The sequence below is a fragment of the Typopeltis vanoorti genome, chromosome 9 (assembly GCF_054136105.1).
Source record: "Typopeltis vanoorti isolate ZY-2024b chromosome 9, IOZ_Tvanoo_1.0, whole genome shotgun sequence".
NCBI lineage: Eukaryota > Metazoa > Arthropoda > Arachnida > Uropygi > Thelyphonidae > Typopeltis > Typopeltis vanoorti.
This window is the reverse complement of record NC_143557.1, coordinates 134539868-134556529: the sequence shown is the minus strand read 5'-3', so window position 1 is coordinate 134556529 and position 16662 is coordinate 134539868. Positions and strand designations below refer to the sequence as shown.

The 16662-nt window shown below is 38.1% G+C and overlaps 1 protein-coding gene across 1 annotated transcript in view; it reads right to left on the bottom strand.

Annotated features, from left to right (window-relative positions):
- Positions 1-10624, bottom strand: part of LOC150103590 (cyclin-dependent kinase 10-like) — a 120370-nt gene extending 109746 nt beyond the window's left edge. Inside the window, exon 1 of the mRNA XM_090398496.1 lies at positions 10270-10624. Within this exon, the coding sequence (XP_090254622.1) occupies positions 10270-10422 (153 nt within the window). The 5' untranslated portion in view covers positions 10423-10624. The remainder of the gene's footprint in view (positions 1-10269) is intronic.
- Positions 10625-16662: the final 6038 nt, after the last annotated feature.

Genomic DNA, 16662 nt, shown 5'->3' with positions numbered 1-16662 from the left:
GAGTGTGGTGTCTGCAGAGAATTTCAATGTGTTTAAGGCATGGTATGATGATGTTAAATTGTGAATGAATACAATTCACTAAGGAATGTTTCATTCATAAATGGACAAGTTAAAACCCTTGAAAAGGATATGCTTGTATTTAAGTATAAGTTGTATATAGCCTGACAAATGTTGGATACCATAATTAGTGTAAAATACCTACTAAATTGTATGTTAGACAATGAATTTGTTATATACATATTTTCTGTTAGAATTGATATAAAAGAATTATTGTGTAAATTGCATATAACCAACTGAGATTATAAGGTCGAAGTAAGCGGGCAAGACATCGGATTAGTAAGTTGCCTCAAGCGGTCACACGTGCATTTGGCACATGGTGACCTAAGTTTTCATGGAAGACACTACGAAAAGGCAAGACCCACGAGTGCAAAGGAATAACGTGTCGGGTGAAAATTTAGGGTTACGAGTCCTGATAGGGGTTGATATAAAAGGGCTGGAACCCCCCACACACACACACAAAGCTTTTTGTCTGGAATCTGTTCTCTCTTGGTGACAGAAGTCTGAGGTGTCAGGTCGTGATTAGAGAATCGCGGATTCCAAGCCCTATGATGAACAAATAGTAGAATTTCAAAGCAACAGGCAACTCCCGGAAAAGATAGTGGCCAGGTAGCGTGCCTTATGGATTCAGAATCACCTCACGCTAAGAATATTCTAGGCATAGATGATCGGTATGCAGACACCATGAGGACCAACCTAAGCTGACAGGAATTTTAGCCTTAACATAGAGGGAAGAAAATGTTTGGAAGGAAAGGAATCCAAGAATCGAAAGGACAAGCATGAATAATCCTCGAATTCGGTATAGTAAACCTTTAATCAAGTAATGTGAGAGAGGAAGGTAATTGTAACTTAAGAATCTTAGACCTTCATAAAGTTTTGAGACTCTATCTAAAATTAAGACAGAACTATGATATTTTAATTGTAGTTGGTGAGCAATATGTGCTATGTATTATAATTGTATTTGTGTTGATTGCTAGCTATGTTTAAGAGCTGTAGAGATGTCTAATCCAGACAGCTTGATTAACACCTAAAGGTCATTATTGGTTTTATAATCTAAGAATGCGAGCTTTGAATCTTTGAACATAATGTTTTTGTAGTATTAATTACTGTGTGATGTATATTGATTAATTGTACTTTGTAATCTAGTAGTACAGTGATAATTGAAAGTTCTTTATTCTGTATGATGATGATCATTATGTTAAATAAACCTTTTGCTCTTATTAATTTGGTTGCCAGTGTCTAAGAATCCGATGCACCACTCATAAATTATTCGGATCTAAGCAGGAGGTAATTGTTAATTAAAACCATGACTGCAAACATGGTTGATTATAGAGGGTATTGATAATTGTTAACTTAGTATAGAAATAGATTAGATTAACCACATGCATATCTGAAGGTTCACTTCTTGACTGAGAAGTTTTTCCAATCTAAGGGTTCTGGGTGGTGCAGCAGAACAAATAAATTTTCCCAGAACCTTAAGAGAAATTAACTTCAGAAGCTTTGCTACTAAGGTGTTGGCTTAACCTTGAGACAATCTCTTTGTAGATCAGACTCGCACACGTGATAATCTGAGGAGCTGAAGTATATAATAGTAAGACAGACACATTATAGGCACCTGAGATAGGATAAATTATTCAAGAGATAGTTAAGTAAAGGAGTTAAACCATATTAAGTAAATATAAAATACTACAACATCATAACAATGAGCTGTGTGTGTGACAAAAGTTACCTCCTAGATGAGCCTGTGACATCATGGGATTTTAGGATGATGATGATGATGATGATGATAATAACCACCCCTGGAAATTGTGAACGGTGTGGTTAGTAAGATGTGAGGAATAATTTTTTTTTTTTTTTTGCTTGGAGAGTGGTGAATGACTGGAATGGACTATCATAAGTAGTTGTAACTGATCTAAAAGTGAATCAGTTAAGGAGAGCTATGATAGGCACTTTGTGAATTAGTGTGGGTCTTCTAAGATCGTGGAGATATCTTTAACACATTCGCTGCCACGCTACTTCGGCATAGTTTGTTCCCATATGCCAAGCAATTTCACTTCTTCACGGTCAGCATGGGTAATCTCATTGCCGGCGGTAAGCGTCATACGAGTATACTCGTAGCTGGCTTGTGGGGCTCATATACGAATGAGTATACACAGTTTTGCTGCTAGCCCCACACGCCAAGCATTTTCACTTCTTAGGTCAGTATGGGTAATCTCGTTGCTGACAGTAAGCTTCATACGAGTATACTCATAGCTGGCTTGTGGGGCTCATATACCAACTATGAGTATACTCATAGTTGGCAGTGAACGTGTTAATAATAATACTACCACCCTAGCCATCCTTTGGATTTTTTTTTTTTGTCCTTTTTTGTCTTAACACTTGTCCTGTTTAAGTGATACCTCACACATTACTGAATATCAATAAGGCATTTTCTGATATCCTCATTTATATCATTCTGAAAATGATGTCATTTGTTTATTTTTCTAATTCTTCTTGTGCTCTATTTCTAACCTACTTAAAATCTACAAGCTAAAATAGTCTGAATATTATATTATGATTCAGGCCTCCATGGAGTCAAAAGATTCAACAAGGGAGGCCCAGCCTAGAAAACAGTCTATCATACCATTCCTTGAACTCAGTGACCATTTGTGCTTTTACCACTCCATCAGGCAATGCATTCCATGGTTCATCCACACTCCATGTAAATAAACCATTCCTCACCTAAATACAATTGCAAAAGACCTCCGTATCGAAAATTTAAAGATCGGCAGTGTGTTTGGACCATCATGGGCAGCTTGCAGTTTACGAACGGCTCTTGCTTTGTAGAGAAATTGCCCAGCTTTATGCAAGCATTTTGCATCGAACAATAAATACAAGGTTTTTTAAACCAACTTCTCAATTTGAAATTTTTAAAAGATCTAGCATTAATGATTGATATCCCACAGGAATTATCATATCAGTAGCTCTACAAAGTCGCAATATAAGCATTATAAGGCTAAGTTAGGCCTTTTTTTTTTTTTTGCTCGACGATGCGAGCCCTTTGTTAAAATTTCCATAGCTCACCACTGATTACAACAGTAATTCAATTTAGTCAGGGAATCTTGCAGACTTGTAGCAGATTTATTTAGAAGTATAGCATCGTCCGCATAAAGCAAAGAGCTAACATTAACATCTCCAATTTTGATATCATGCTTAACACCACTTTCCTTCATAATGTGATCCATATAAATAATATATAACAGAGGGGATAATTTACATCCTTGTCTCACACCAGATTTAACATTAAACCATCTTCCTTTACTTTCTTCAATTCTAACTGCTGATTACAACTCAAATAAAGACTAAGTATTGTTTGATATAATGCCCCATTGACACCATATCACAGTAGCGTATTGAATAGCTTGTCTCTTGGCACCTTGTCATATGCCTTTTCCAGATCGACAAAACTTAAATACAGATCTTTGTTACATTCCCATGCTTTCTCAACTATTTGTTGTAAAGTGAAGATCTGATCCTAACAGCTTCTATTTGGCCTGAATTCAGCTTGTTCTTCACCAAGCTTTTCTTCCACAATTCTTCTCAAGTAATACTTGCATAAATCTTGCCAGCAACACTCAGTAGGGAAATACCTCTGTAATTCTCACATTCAGTTTTATTTCCCTTTTTATATATGGGTACTATTAGAGCTCTACTCCAATCATCGGGAATCCCTCTGTCCTGGCTTTCTGAACTATGCAGTGCAGCCACTGTAAGACTTTTATACCACCATACTTCAGCATTTCTGGTCGAATATCATCTACAGCTCCTGCTGCCTTTCCACATTTCAAGCCTTTGATGGCTTTTTCTACTTCAAGTATGGATATGTATTCCTGACTGTATGCCTGTTGAGTGTTTTTTACCACTGTGCTATCACTGATTGTTTCGTTTCGAACTTTTTCGAAGTAATTACTCCATACTTCAAAGATATCTTTTTCTCTCATTTTCATGTCACCTTTATCATCTCTAACTCCTTTTATAGCACTCTTTCCTCCATTTCTGAGCGCTTTTTCAACAACCTCCAAAATATCTGCCAGCTTCTTGATATTTATTTCCTATGTTCTTACCAAAGTATTCCTTTTAGCTAGTTTTACACAGTATTTAGCTTTCCTACATTTGTCTCTATATTCTCTAAGAGCACAAGCTGACTGATTTGCCAGGAACTTTTGATATGCTTTCTTCTTTTCCTTCACTGCTTCTTTAACTTCCTGTGTCCACCATGAAGTTCTGATATTTCTATCCTTACAGACAACCTCACCACATGCTTCTCTGTCTGAATCAATGTAGCATTGGATGTCTGCTTTTTGCAGATGACCTAGTTCTGCTTAGCTCTGCCACAGATGCCTCCAGCGGACCCTGGATATGTTTGTAGCTGTTTGTGCAGAAGCTGTGATGAAGATCAGTATGGTGAAAACAGAAACATTTGTGGCCTCAACCATCCCAGTGCACTCTACATGTGAGTGAAGTCCCACTGAGGCAGGTGGAGAAGCTTAAATAACTTCGGTCCATATTCCTGATTGACAGAAAGTGGGACATAGAGCTAGATACTCGAATTAGATCAGCAAGTGCAATATCGCAGGTACTGGGCCGTTCAGTAGTATTAAAGCGAGAGTTATGCCAGAAGGCAAAGCTGGCTGTTTTAAATACAGTCTATGTCCCCATCCTCACCTATGGTCATGAGAGCTGGGTAATGACTGAAAGAATGCGGACACGAATCCAAGCAGCTTGGATGATATGAGGTTCCTCAGAGGGGGTTGCAGGGCTGACAAGACTCGATAGGGTCCGAAGCTCTGCAATTCGGGAAACCCTCAATACTCAACCGCTGCTTTTCCGTGTGATCTCTCAACCCTGGTCAGAATGCCACAAGAGGTGTCCCCAGCAGGCCTTTTGCCAAGCCAGAGGGTGGGAGGATGTTTTAATCAATCTTTAAAGTTTGATTAAAACATCCCTACCTTTTTCCGAATATTTGTACACACAGTCTTGCCATAAATGCTGTTACACCTGCACACACCCCTGCACTATCCAGAGAATTATGCAAGCTCAATTCTGTTAGTGGCGCTGTGTGCAGCCAACATTCATGTTTATGAGTAGAGACAGATTGTCTATCTGTATGGGTTAACATGCAGTTGGGAAATTATGAGAACCATGTAGCTGTAATAGCACCTCATAAGTTTGGAATACAGCCACCTGTTATTTTCAAATTACTAAAAACACTCAGGATCAGTAGGATGTTTGTGTATCAGATTAACTGTTATAATGATACAGAAGACATATCTGTATCTGACTACCAAAGAACAGCCTAACCATGTTGCATTATGATGCAACAGCTTGTGAGGGCTGTGAAGACATGCCTCTGCCATAATCCTGTGAGCATGCAGAAAGTGATGTTGCAAGAGATGAATGTTTTGCGGAGAACGATGTCACATGTACTAACTTGATGACCTGGGGATGAGATCGTCATTCAATACAGTATCCCGAAAGAGGAAGGTCACAATTTATGTTGCAGAGGATGATAAAATCAAAGGCACTTCTCAGACAATACACGAACAAAAGACACACAAAAATATGATTAGTAAGGAAAACAAAAGCACAGCATGAGCAGAAATTGGAAAATCAGGTGAAGAAAAACCCTACAGTGTCTTTTTTAGATATGTGGCAAGTAAAAGCAAGAATAATCATGGTAAGATGATGTTAATGAATGAAAGTGGTAGAATGGTAACTACTGTAGAAGATTTATTAGAAGATCGATTTATAATGGCATATTATCCTGATCAGGATGGAATCATGAGGAACTTAAGTGTAGAGGACATACAAGAGGATGGCTTAATTGTAAGTGAGCCAGGAGGTATTTGAGAAAATAAATAACCTTGATGTCAATAAGGTGACAGGACTTGATGACATATCACCACGCATCTTAAGGGAATGTTCCAAGAAAATGGCAATAGCATTGGCATGCCTGTTGAATAAGAATCTTGTAACAACACAGGTTCCAAGGAAATGGAAGGAAGGTAAAATTATTCCACTGCATAAAGATGGTGATAAGACAGTGACTCCAAATTATAGACCAATCTGTATTGTAAGTGAGTCCAGTACCTTCACCACAACTCCAGGTGAGTTGTGGTGAAGGTACTGGAGAAATTGGCGAGAAGTAGGATAGAGAAATGGGTTGATAACAGCAGTATTCTCTATGGTTAACGGCATGAGTTTGTTAAAGGAAGATCATGTTTTACCAACATACATATGTACTAGAACAAGGTGACAAATACCTTGGAGAGGGGCGATGCATATACAGTGGTGTGCCTGGATTTTGCAAAAGCTTTTCATAGGCTGCCACATGACAAGCTGATAAATAAATTGAAACAAATGGGTTCGGATAACAGACTTCTGAGTTGGATCAGTGACTGGTGATCAGATAGGTATCAGAAAGTTGTATATGGGGATACAGTATCCTGAAAGAGGAAGGTCACTAGTGGTGTAACACAGGGGTCAGTTTTGGGACCATTGTTGTTCAATTTGTATGTTAATGATATTGGGATGGGTTTAACTAGTGATATGCAGCTGTTTTCAGAAGATGCAAAACTGGGGAGAGCGATGCAGAGTCAAGCAGATATTATGGCCTTACAAGAGGACTTGAATATATTGCATGTGTAAGGTTTTGAGATTTGATAAGCAACAATGGGATGCGAAGTATACACTTGGTGGGCAAACTTTAAAAGGAAGCAGAGGAGATGAGAGATCTAGGCGTGATGGTGGACAAGGACATGAAATTCAGGCGCCACATTGCACAAGTTGTGAAGATGTCACATTAGATAATAGCAATGACATGGAGGACCCTGAAATGCAGAAATAGAGATGTTATGATACCATTGTATAAAGCCTTGATCAGGACTCATATGGATTATTATGCACAGATTTGGTTGTTGGGTTTTCAGGGTAACGAGGATATGTTGGAAAGGCTTCCTAGAAAATTCACAATGGGTGGTCAGTGGTCTTTGGAATGTGGAGTACGAGGACAGATTGAGAGAATGTAAGTTGCAAAGCCTCATGAATAGGAGAAAGAGGGGAGATATGCTTGGGAAATTGCCAAAACAATATATGTCAAGGACAGTCACACAGCACCTGCCATAGTACCAGGTGCTGTGTGATTCAGAGCGGTCATCACCACATATGATTGTTTAGTGGGGGTAAGTTTTTTTTTGGGGGGAGTATCCAAGTTGCACTTCTCCAAGAAAGGGGTCAAAACCTCTGGTGTGGCATCTGAACAACACTGTTTCATGGTAGGTAAGACTTTCTAATAAGACTCAGCCCTTGCACACAAAACAAGGACCACACAATAGTGGCTGGAGGTGAACGTGCCCGAACACATTGTTACACCTGATATCTTAGGAATATAGTATTCTCAGCCATCATGGTGTAACATGAAGAATAAATATCATAAATTAAAACCCCTACATAAAAAAATGAATTATTTAATGGAAAATTTCTTGCATCCAGTAAAATGTATAAAACGTAAGGGTTGTTGTTAAAGTAGCTGATAAAGGAAGGAATGTATTAATATTGTAATATGACTTAAAATAAGGAATTCTAACTAAATAAGTAGCTAACAAAGGAAAGTATAGATTAATATTGTAATACGATTAAAAATGAGAGAGTTAAGTAAATAAGTAGAAAGGGGTGAGTCATAAAATATGTTATGTGAGAGATTAAGTTATTAAGTAGAATTCATAGAAAAAGTTTGAAAGGGGATTAAGTCAGGCTAGCACAAGAAAAGCAAAGCTATCGATTAGGGCCGATCCCCGGATTGAAACATTGAGAACGGGCTTGCCGATCAAATGACGTTTGGCGAGAAAACGCCACCCTAATTGGTCGATGATTAAAAAACAAGTAGAAGGAGAAGAAAGGAAGTAAGAAAAGGTGCCGTTAGGAGAGCAGCTATAAAAGGGTTGGTAACCCCCACAAAAGAAAAAAGACCTTTTTTGGATAGTCGCTTTTGGCCTTGGAGTTTGGTTTTGGTTCCGGTGGAGTTCACGGGGTTTTCCTGAGTGGCGACAGGGGTGATATCTCCTCATCACAACATGGAAACGAAAGTGAGCGGGATTTCGATTCCCGTTTTCCCGAGTAGGAAGCAAAGAAAAAATTGCCATAGAGTCCTAGAAAAGGAGGGATCTTCTTCGTTTCAACGCTAATGATAACTACGCAAAGCAGAAAGCTGTAAAGAGATCGATGTCCTCGTTGCTAATAGTAGAGCAAATATATGTGTGTTAAAGAATTCCAGAGTTACGAGAAGTTATACCAGAGGTTCGTTTGGAAAAGGATAAAGGCCCATATGAAAAGCTCAAGAAAGGTACTGTAAATCATAACCTATGTTAGCTAGAAATTTGTCTGTGAAAAGTATCGTGATTCCGATACAGAACTGTTGAAGTTATACTAGGACTTTAGTATATGACAGAATGTGTTATGTGTAGATTGACTAGTGTTAAAGATTTGTGAATGATTAAGAGTCCTAAGGTATTTTTGCATGTCTATTATATTGCACAAGATATTTAAATGACATAATTGTGTGTTAGTGCAAATAACGGTATAACGGAATAGTGTAAATTAAGTAATTACGTATCCTAAGAATTGAATGCCTAATGTAATGCATAAAATAATTGAAATGTCACAAGTATGTGTTAGCAATGAATGATTTGTTAATCTACTTCAGTATGAATAATCAGATAGTGTGAATTGATCTAATTTGTTTACATCAGGTGAATTTATGAATTAATGTGTATGGCGGCATAATCACAAATAGCCATATTGCTTGTAATAATTCAATGTTAGTCTATAAGTATTTTAGTTTAGTATTTGAATTGTACCATGTTTAGAAACTTAATAAACCTTTTGTTCTGTGAAAAAAGAGTTGTCTGATGTTGCTAATCCAATGCACCGCTTAAAATCATCGTACCTAATCATGCAGGAAAATTGATAACCACTTGAAAATATTGTACTTAGTCACGCAGAAAATTTAAGTTGAGAATTGAGTTAAGTGTCACGACTGCAATAGTTACACTTTCAGATATATCCGAGTTCTTTCTCCTTGTTTATGTATGTAATATCCTAAACTAAATATCCCAAAAGGCGCAGTATAAATACAAATATTAGGGGTACTACGGGGAGCAATAACTTAGATATTGGTATAAGTTTTGGTAAAATCTCGGGCATAGAAGTTAGAAGAATATAGATAAAAGGAATTTGTAAGATTAGAGTAGAAATCGTAAACTGGGACACAACAACATATCACCATCTGAAAGTGACAATCTGATCTGTTGGACTTCAAATTGTGGTCTGAGCTTGAGAGAGCAGCTTGCAAGAAACAACACCCCAAAATCACCAGTCTGAAGTTGGATTTGGAGTGAGCAGTGGCCGTATTTCGTTTGGATATTGTGTGTGGCCATCGATATCTGGCCTCACAGACTTTGAGTGTGCGTGAAAACAAAAGGGAGCCATTTCAAACATTGAGTGCTGCTATATGTATGTTATACATGTGGTTTACATGTGCTGAACGCTATAAATGATCTGCTGTTGAAGTTTAACAATATTTATAGCTAGACTAAGTATATGAGTGTGGAATTCATATCTGCAAATGTTCATATTTGATTTTTTTAAATAGATATATGATACATATTATTCTTTTTAATATATACTCATTGTTATTCCATTCATTAGGTTATGCAGAATATAATTAATTTCAAAACTACTCGACATCAAGTTCACGATTCTGAAAATATATTTTCCGGCTCATTCATGGCAAGTTTTTACAAGCTTATGATCTAATAAGTATCCTTGATTTCACAACGATAATTATTTTAACACGACAAAATGAATAGTCTTATGCCTATAGAAGATAGTTTCGTATGTAAACTGTGTGTTGTGTTGGTTGCTTTATCTAATTCAAGCTGAAAAACTACACCGCCTGAGTCCGTCTTCAGATGATAAGTCATTATAAAGATTCTTCGCATGCTCGATTTTTTTTTTTTTTTTTAAGAGCGCTGTCGATATAACTGCACTATGGAAGCTATATATTTTATTTTACAGTTCCTCAGTATAGACACAGATTTTCTAAAATGTATTTTAAAACAGCTTAAGTGTACAGTGTACATAATTTTTTATATATTTTTACAAATTAATACATACCTTGTCCTCCTTCGGCACTTCAAATGGCTCACGTTGCAATAACGAAAACAAATATAACTCATTATCAGTTGCTAAAGACGTCGACGAAGATTTGTGGCATTGTTTTTCTTCTGTGTCTTTGACAGATGTGCAAGGAATGTTAACTGTTGTCATTTCAAAAAGATCATTGGTTGGTATTTTTATATATGTAAATATTAACGGCTAATAACGCTTCAACACAATATTTCACAAAATGATATATATCGAGCCATTATGGCAGTTTTTAACAAATATACGTGAGGATAATCCATAAACAGGCAACACGCAGATTTGATTTCTACAAAATAACATCAACCTACGCATGTACCATAACATAAACATAACGTGAGAGCAATAACCAGAAACACGTTTTTTGATGAGCGCCATCTGTGATCAAGTAACAACTAAAGAAAATTCAGTCATAATGAGAACCACCAGTTTGTATTTTTAATGATCTGTGACAAAATTTTAAATAAAATAAAAAAAATCAGCTAACGCCTTTTATGTTAACTGTTAACTTCTATGGCAAGAAGGACATCGATCCCTTAGATTTTTATCCCATAAACGATGTCTTAATTATTTAATGAAAAATTTTTGAGCGCCTGGCTCGCCTTAATAAGGCTGTATAGAATAATTTAAATCTGTGATCAGAGCCGTCTTTGGGCGTTTGTGTTTCCATCTGTCATTTTCATCGTAATCTGATGATTCACGAGTGAGTTGGTTGGGATGGAGTGATGCCTGAGCAAAGTACTTGGCTGCTATCTGAAAGAGAAACGTAGGTATGTCTGGCAGGTTTCCGTCTTGGTGGAGGATAGTGATCCTTACAAATCATGGGGCATCGAAGATCATTCGGAAGCATTTATTTTGGATTATATGTAATCTTTTGATATTGCTAGAAGAGGTGTGGCTCCATACTGGTGAACCGTAAGTTAATGTGGGTCTGACGATTGTTTTGTATATTCATAGTTTGTTTTCTGGACTGATTTTGCTTCTTCAGTTGAGTAGAGGGTAGAGTAGAGCTATTGCTGAGTTAGCTTTGTTAGGCATGAGAGATGTGGGAGTTGAAGTTGAGTCGGTTATCTAGTTTGATTCCCAGGTATTTTACTTCTTTTTGCCATGGGATATCAGTATGGAACATTATGACAGCTCCATAGTGGTTTGCTTTCTTCCTTGTAAATAGTAGGACCATGCTCTTATCTGCATTGACGTCTATTCTCCATTTTTGAAACCAAACCATTTTTCAAGATTTCTTGCTGCATTTTGTAATCGTTGTGTGGCTAGGTATGGCCTGAGTGATCTGGATAGTATCACCATGTCATCTGCATAAAAAGACATGATGGTTGATGGAGTGTTTGGGACATCTGAGATGTAAATATCGAAGAGTAGTGGCGATAGAAGTGAGCCTTGTGGGACACCTGCTATAATATTTCTTGCAGAGAATCTGAGGCCATGCAGTTTCACTTGAAATTTCCAGTCTTTCAGATAAAAGTCTATGATTTGGATGAGGTTTAGTGAGTATTTTGCTGTTATTAGTTTGTGGATGAGGCCATTGTGCGATGCTTTATCGAAGGCTTTCGCCACGTCCAGGAAGATTGCCCCTATATGTTGTTACCAATTGAATCCGGTAATTATGTATTCTATAAGTCTGTGAACCTGTTGAGTTGTGCAGTGACCTGTTCGAAAACCAAATTGTTCTTTTGGGATAACGTCTAGCTTGTCCGTTTCGTTTTGTAGGCGTTTTAGTATTACTTTTTCTGCTATTTTTCCCAGGCTTGACAAGAGGCTGATAGGTCTGTAATTCTGGGGAAACTGAGGTGCTTTCCCCGACTTTTGGATGAGGATTATATCTACCTGCTTCCAGCGAGTGGGGAAGCAGTTGTGTCTTAGCATTGCGTTGAAGGTAGCCATTAGATGCATTATTGTTTTGGGAGTGCCTTTATAATTTTGTTTGAAATCTGGTCAGGACCTGGTGCTTTTCTGTTGTTGAGGTTCTTGATGATTTGGTATATTTCCTTTGGCGTAGTATAGCTTGCGTTGTCACAGATGGTGGAATGATAAAGTGCGTATTTGCCCATGGATTGTTTCGATGAAGCGCAAGTCTGCATGCGTGTAGTTTAATTGAAATTGCAGCTCCAGGGCGTCTGCAAAGGCTTCTGATTTATCATCGTCTCGGTAAACTATGCCTCTTTCTCCATGGATTGGGTGTATGTTGGGGCGGTCGCTGTGAAGGGTGTTAGTCATTTTCCATAATGATTTGTCTTCGGCGTTTAGTGATCGTAGTTTCCTCTCCCATAACTGGTTCTTATGGTCTTTGATCGCATATCGAACTAGATTTGTCACCCTGTTCAACTCTTATTTATCCTGGGGGAATAGAGTTGATTGGTAGCGACGTTCGATCCTGTTTTTGTTGCGGATAAACTTTAGAATCTCTTCTGGGAGCAGGTGAGCTTGAGCTGGAGTGGTAACGGTGAAGGCTGTTGCAAGGCCAGTTTGGATTGTGCTTTCCAGTTTATTGATCACTGCGTCTACTTCTTTGGGTGAGGAGATGGCTGGAACAGGGCCTGTGATGTTGCAAAGAGTTGCGTTGAAGTTTTTAAAATTTGTGCAGAAATGGTTAGGATAATTTATGTTTCCCCACCTAGGCTTAATAGAACTGGGTGATGGTCGGAACTGAGATCATTAACAACCTGTAACTGGAATGGTCTGAGGTATTCCTGAAGATGACTATATCCAGCACATCAGGTTTGCCCAGCGGTCCATATTGTGGGTTAGGAAGGACTTGCTATGGTAATGTTTTTTGTCATAGCAAACTTGTGTAAGCTCCTCCCATTGTTTCTACTATTCCACGCTGGATGTTTAGCGTTTAGGTCTCCTACTATTATTGTTGTTTCATTTGTATCGAGTAGCTGGGAGAGATCTACGGCAGTTCAATCTCCACCGCTAGCCAAGCAGAGATAGTTGGCCCTTGTCTATCACTAATTATAGCAGCCACCAATGAAGGGGATGACAAACAGGTAACTCTTGGTACATAATCCTAACAAGATATGTTACTGCCTGAAATAATGTGGGTACAACGATCGATTTTCTTGAGTTTATGGGATAAAAAAACCGAGTTTCCGGGAGGAAAATCCGGCTGGCCCGTGTCAGTGTTCGACTAACTCGGGAATCAGTCGAAGAAAGCCTTAGAAAAAGTTCCTCTACTCGGCAACTAGATTTGAACTTAAGTCTGACTTCGAGCGACCCCGCGTAGAGGACGCAGGCGCCATCCACTGAGCTACACAGACCTTAATTTTAAATAACAGATATAAAAAAATCGGAAATAAACCGGGTATACACATATATTACAAAACAAAATCCGGTAACGCCTTTTTAATCACGTATAGGGAGTAGGCGAGGCCTTTAGCACTATCTAACTTTTGTAGGCTGAGTGGGCAGTTCAATCTCCACTGGTACCCAATCAAAGGTAGCTGACCCAAGGCTATCACTAATTAAGTGGCACGTAGTGAAAAGAATGGTTCAACAAGGTGTCACCATCTCGTGGTCCCTAACCGTAACACAATATATTTTGTCTGAAATAGTGGGGGTTCTATGGTCGATTTTCTTGGGTTTACGGGACGAAAAACCCGAGTTTCAGGGAAAAAAAACCGCTCGATCGTGCTAGAGATCGATTAACTCGGGAACCGGTGGAAAAAAGCTTAGAAAAATTTCATCTAGTCGCCGACTAGACTCGAAATCAAGTCTTCCTTTGTGCAGCCAAGTGCCGTGTTGTGCAAACGTCACATCCACTGAGCTACACAGGCTCATTACAAGATAAAAAAAATTCTAAACAGCATCTGGCAGAATACGGCTTCAGATTTCTTACTATATTTATGTACAAATTAAGCAGTAGCAACACAGAACCCTGCAGCACATCCATACTCACCTGCATTCTACTCCTCCTATACGACTTTCTGGTATCTATTCGTCAGTCACCATCACATCCAAATAAGTCGTATCCATCATGTTCATTATCATCAAATTCCTGCCATGTACCCTCAAGGGGTGTACAGGATATGACAGTACTACATGAAAAAATTACATCATTACTAACTTCCTATCTACAATTTTCCTCCAAATCAGTCTGTTACTTGTCAAGACTCCAACATTATCAGATCTTATATTTCTATCGTCTAAGGCACTTTGTACCGTATCAATCCACCTATATCTTGGTCTTCCTCTGGGTCGTTTTCCTGCCAGCCTGGCAGAGAACACTTGTTTTGCTAATCTTTCCTCTCCCATTCTATTTAAGTGACCATACCATCTGAGATTAGCTCTGCTAACGCATTCCTGGATGCTGACAATGTCAAGTTCTTTCCTAATATCCTCATTTTTAATATGATATTGCCATTGATGCCATCTGTTCACGCCTCTAATCTTTCTCAGGACTCTCATATCTGCGGTGTCTAGTCTTTGGTCAAGTGTTTTACTTCTGACCCAGCTCTCAGATCCATAAGTTAAAATTGGTTTGAACACAGTTTTGTATACAGCTAATTTAGTGTTCCGACTAATTTCTTTCTTATTCCATATGAATTTATTCAGTTGACTTCCCACGATACCAGCTTTGCTGATTCTGTTGTCTATTTCTATATTTAGTTTACCATCTTCAGTAAAAATTGTGCCTAAGTAGCTGAAATGTTTTACTTGTTCCACAGGTTCTCCATTCACAACATAGTTGACATTTTCAATGATTCTGCCTATTTTCATTGTCTTTGTCTTTTTATTGCTGACCTTCATACCATATCTATTACAATAGTTATTCAATTTAGTCAGAGAATCTTGCAGACTTGTAGCGGATTTATTTAGAAGTATAACATCATCCACATAAAGCAAAGAGCTGACATTAACATCTCCAATTTTGATATCAGGTTTAATACCACATTCCTTCATAATGTGATCCATATAGATAATGAATAACAGAGGGGATAATGTACATCCTTGTTTCACACAAGATTTAACATTAAACCATCTTCCTGTACTTCCTTCAATTCTAACTGCTGAATCACAACTCAAATAAAGACTAAGTATTGCTTGATATAATGCCCCATTGACACCATATAACTGCAGCGTATTGAATAGCTTCTCTCTTGGCACCTTGTCATATGCCTTTTCCAAATCGACAAAACTTAAATACAGATCTTTGTTATATTCCCATGCTTTCTCGACTATTTGTCGTAAAGTGAAGATCTGATCCTGACCGCCTCTATTTGGCCTGAATCCAGCTTGTTCTTCACCAAGCTTTTCTTCCACAATTCTTCTCAACCGTTTCTCAAGTATACTTGCATAGATCTTGCCAGGAACACTCAGTAGGGAAATACCTCCGTAATTCTCACATTCAGTTTTATTTCCCTTTTTATATATGGGTACTATGAGAGCTCTACTCCAATCATCGAGAATTCGTCCCTCTGTCCAGGCTTTCTGAACTATGCAGTGCAGCCACTGTAAGACTCATACAACCATACTTCAGCATTTCTGGTCGAATATCATCTACTCCTGCTGCCTTTCCACATTTCAAGCCTTTGATGGCTTTTTCTACTTCAAGTATGGATATGTATTCCTGACTGCATGCCTGGTCAATGTTTTTTACCACTGTGCTGTCATCACTGCATGTTTCATTTAGCAGTTTTTCAAAGTAATTACTCCATACTTCAAGGATATCTTTTTCTCCTGTTTTCATTTCACCTTTATCATCTCTAATTCCTTTTACAGCACTCTTTCCTCCATTCCTAAGCTTCTTCAACAACCTCCAGAATATTTTGCCACCTTCTTGATATGTATTTTCTATATTCTTGCCAAAGTCCTCCCATGACTTTTGTTTAGCTAGTTTTACACACTGTTTAGCTTTCTTACATTTGTCTCTGTATTCTGTAAGAGTAAAAGCTGACTTATTTGACAGGAACTTTTGATATGCTTTCTTCTTTTCCTTTACTGCCTCTTTAACTCCTGTGTCCACCAGGGAGTTCTGATTTTTTTATCTTTGCACACAACCTCACCACATGCCTCTCTGGCAGAATCATCAATGTTTCCTTCAGAGTTTGCCACTGAATCTCCTAGGTTTGATTCCTGTTCTCAAACTCTTTCATTTTTTCTTCAATAATATTTGTGTATTTCAGTCTACAGTTCAGATCTAAGAGCTGCTCAACTTTTATTCGCTTTAAAACTTTCTTACATGTTATTCTTTTCAATATGAAATTCAATTTTATCCTGCTCAAGACTAAATAGTGATCACTTCCAATTTCAAATCCTCTGTATACTCTGGTGTCCTGCACCAGGGAGAAAACATCACTATCAACAATAACATAGTCAATGAGACTTTTCTTATTCCTAGCCTCTTCTCTC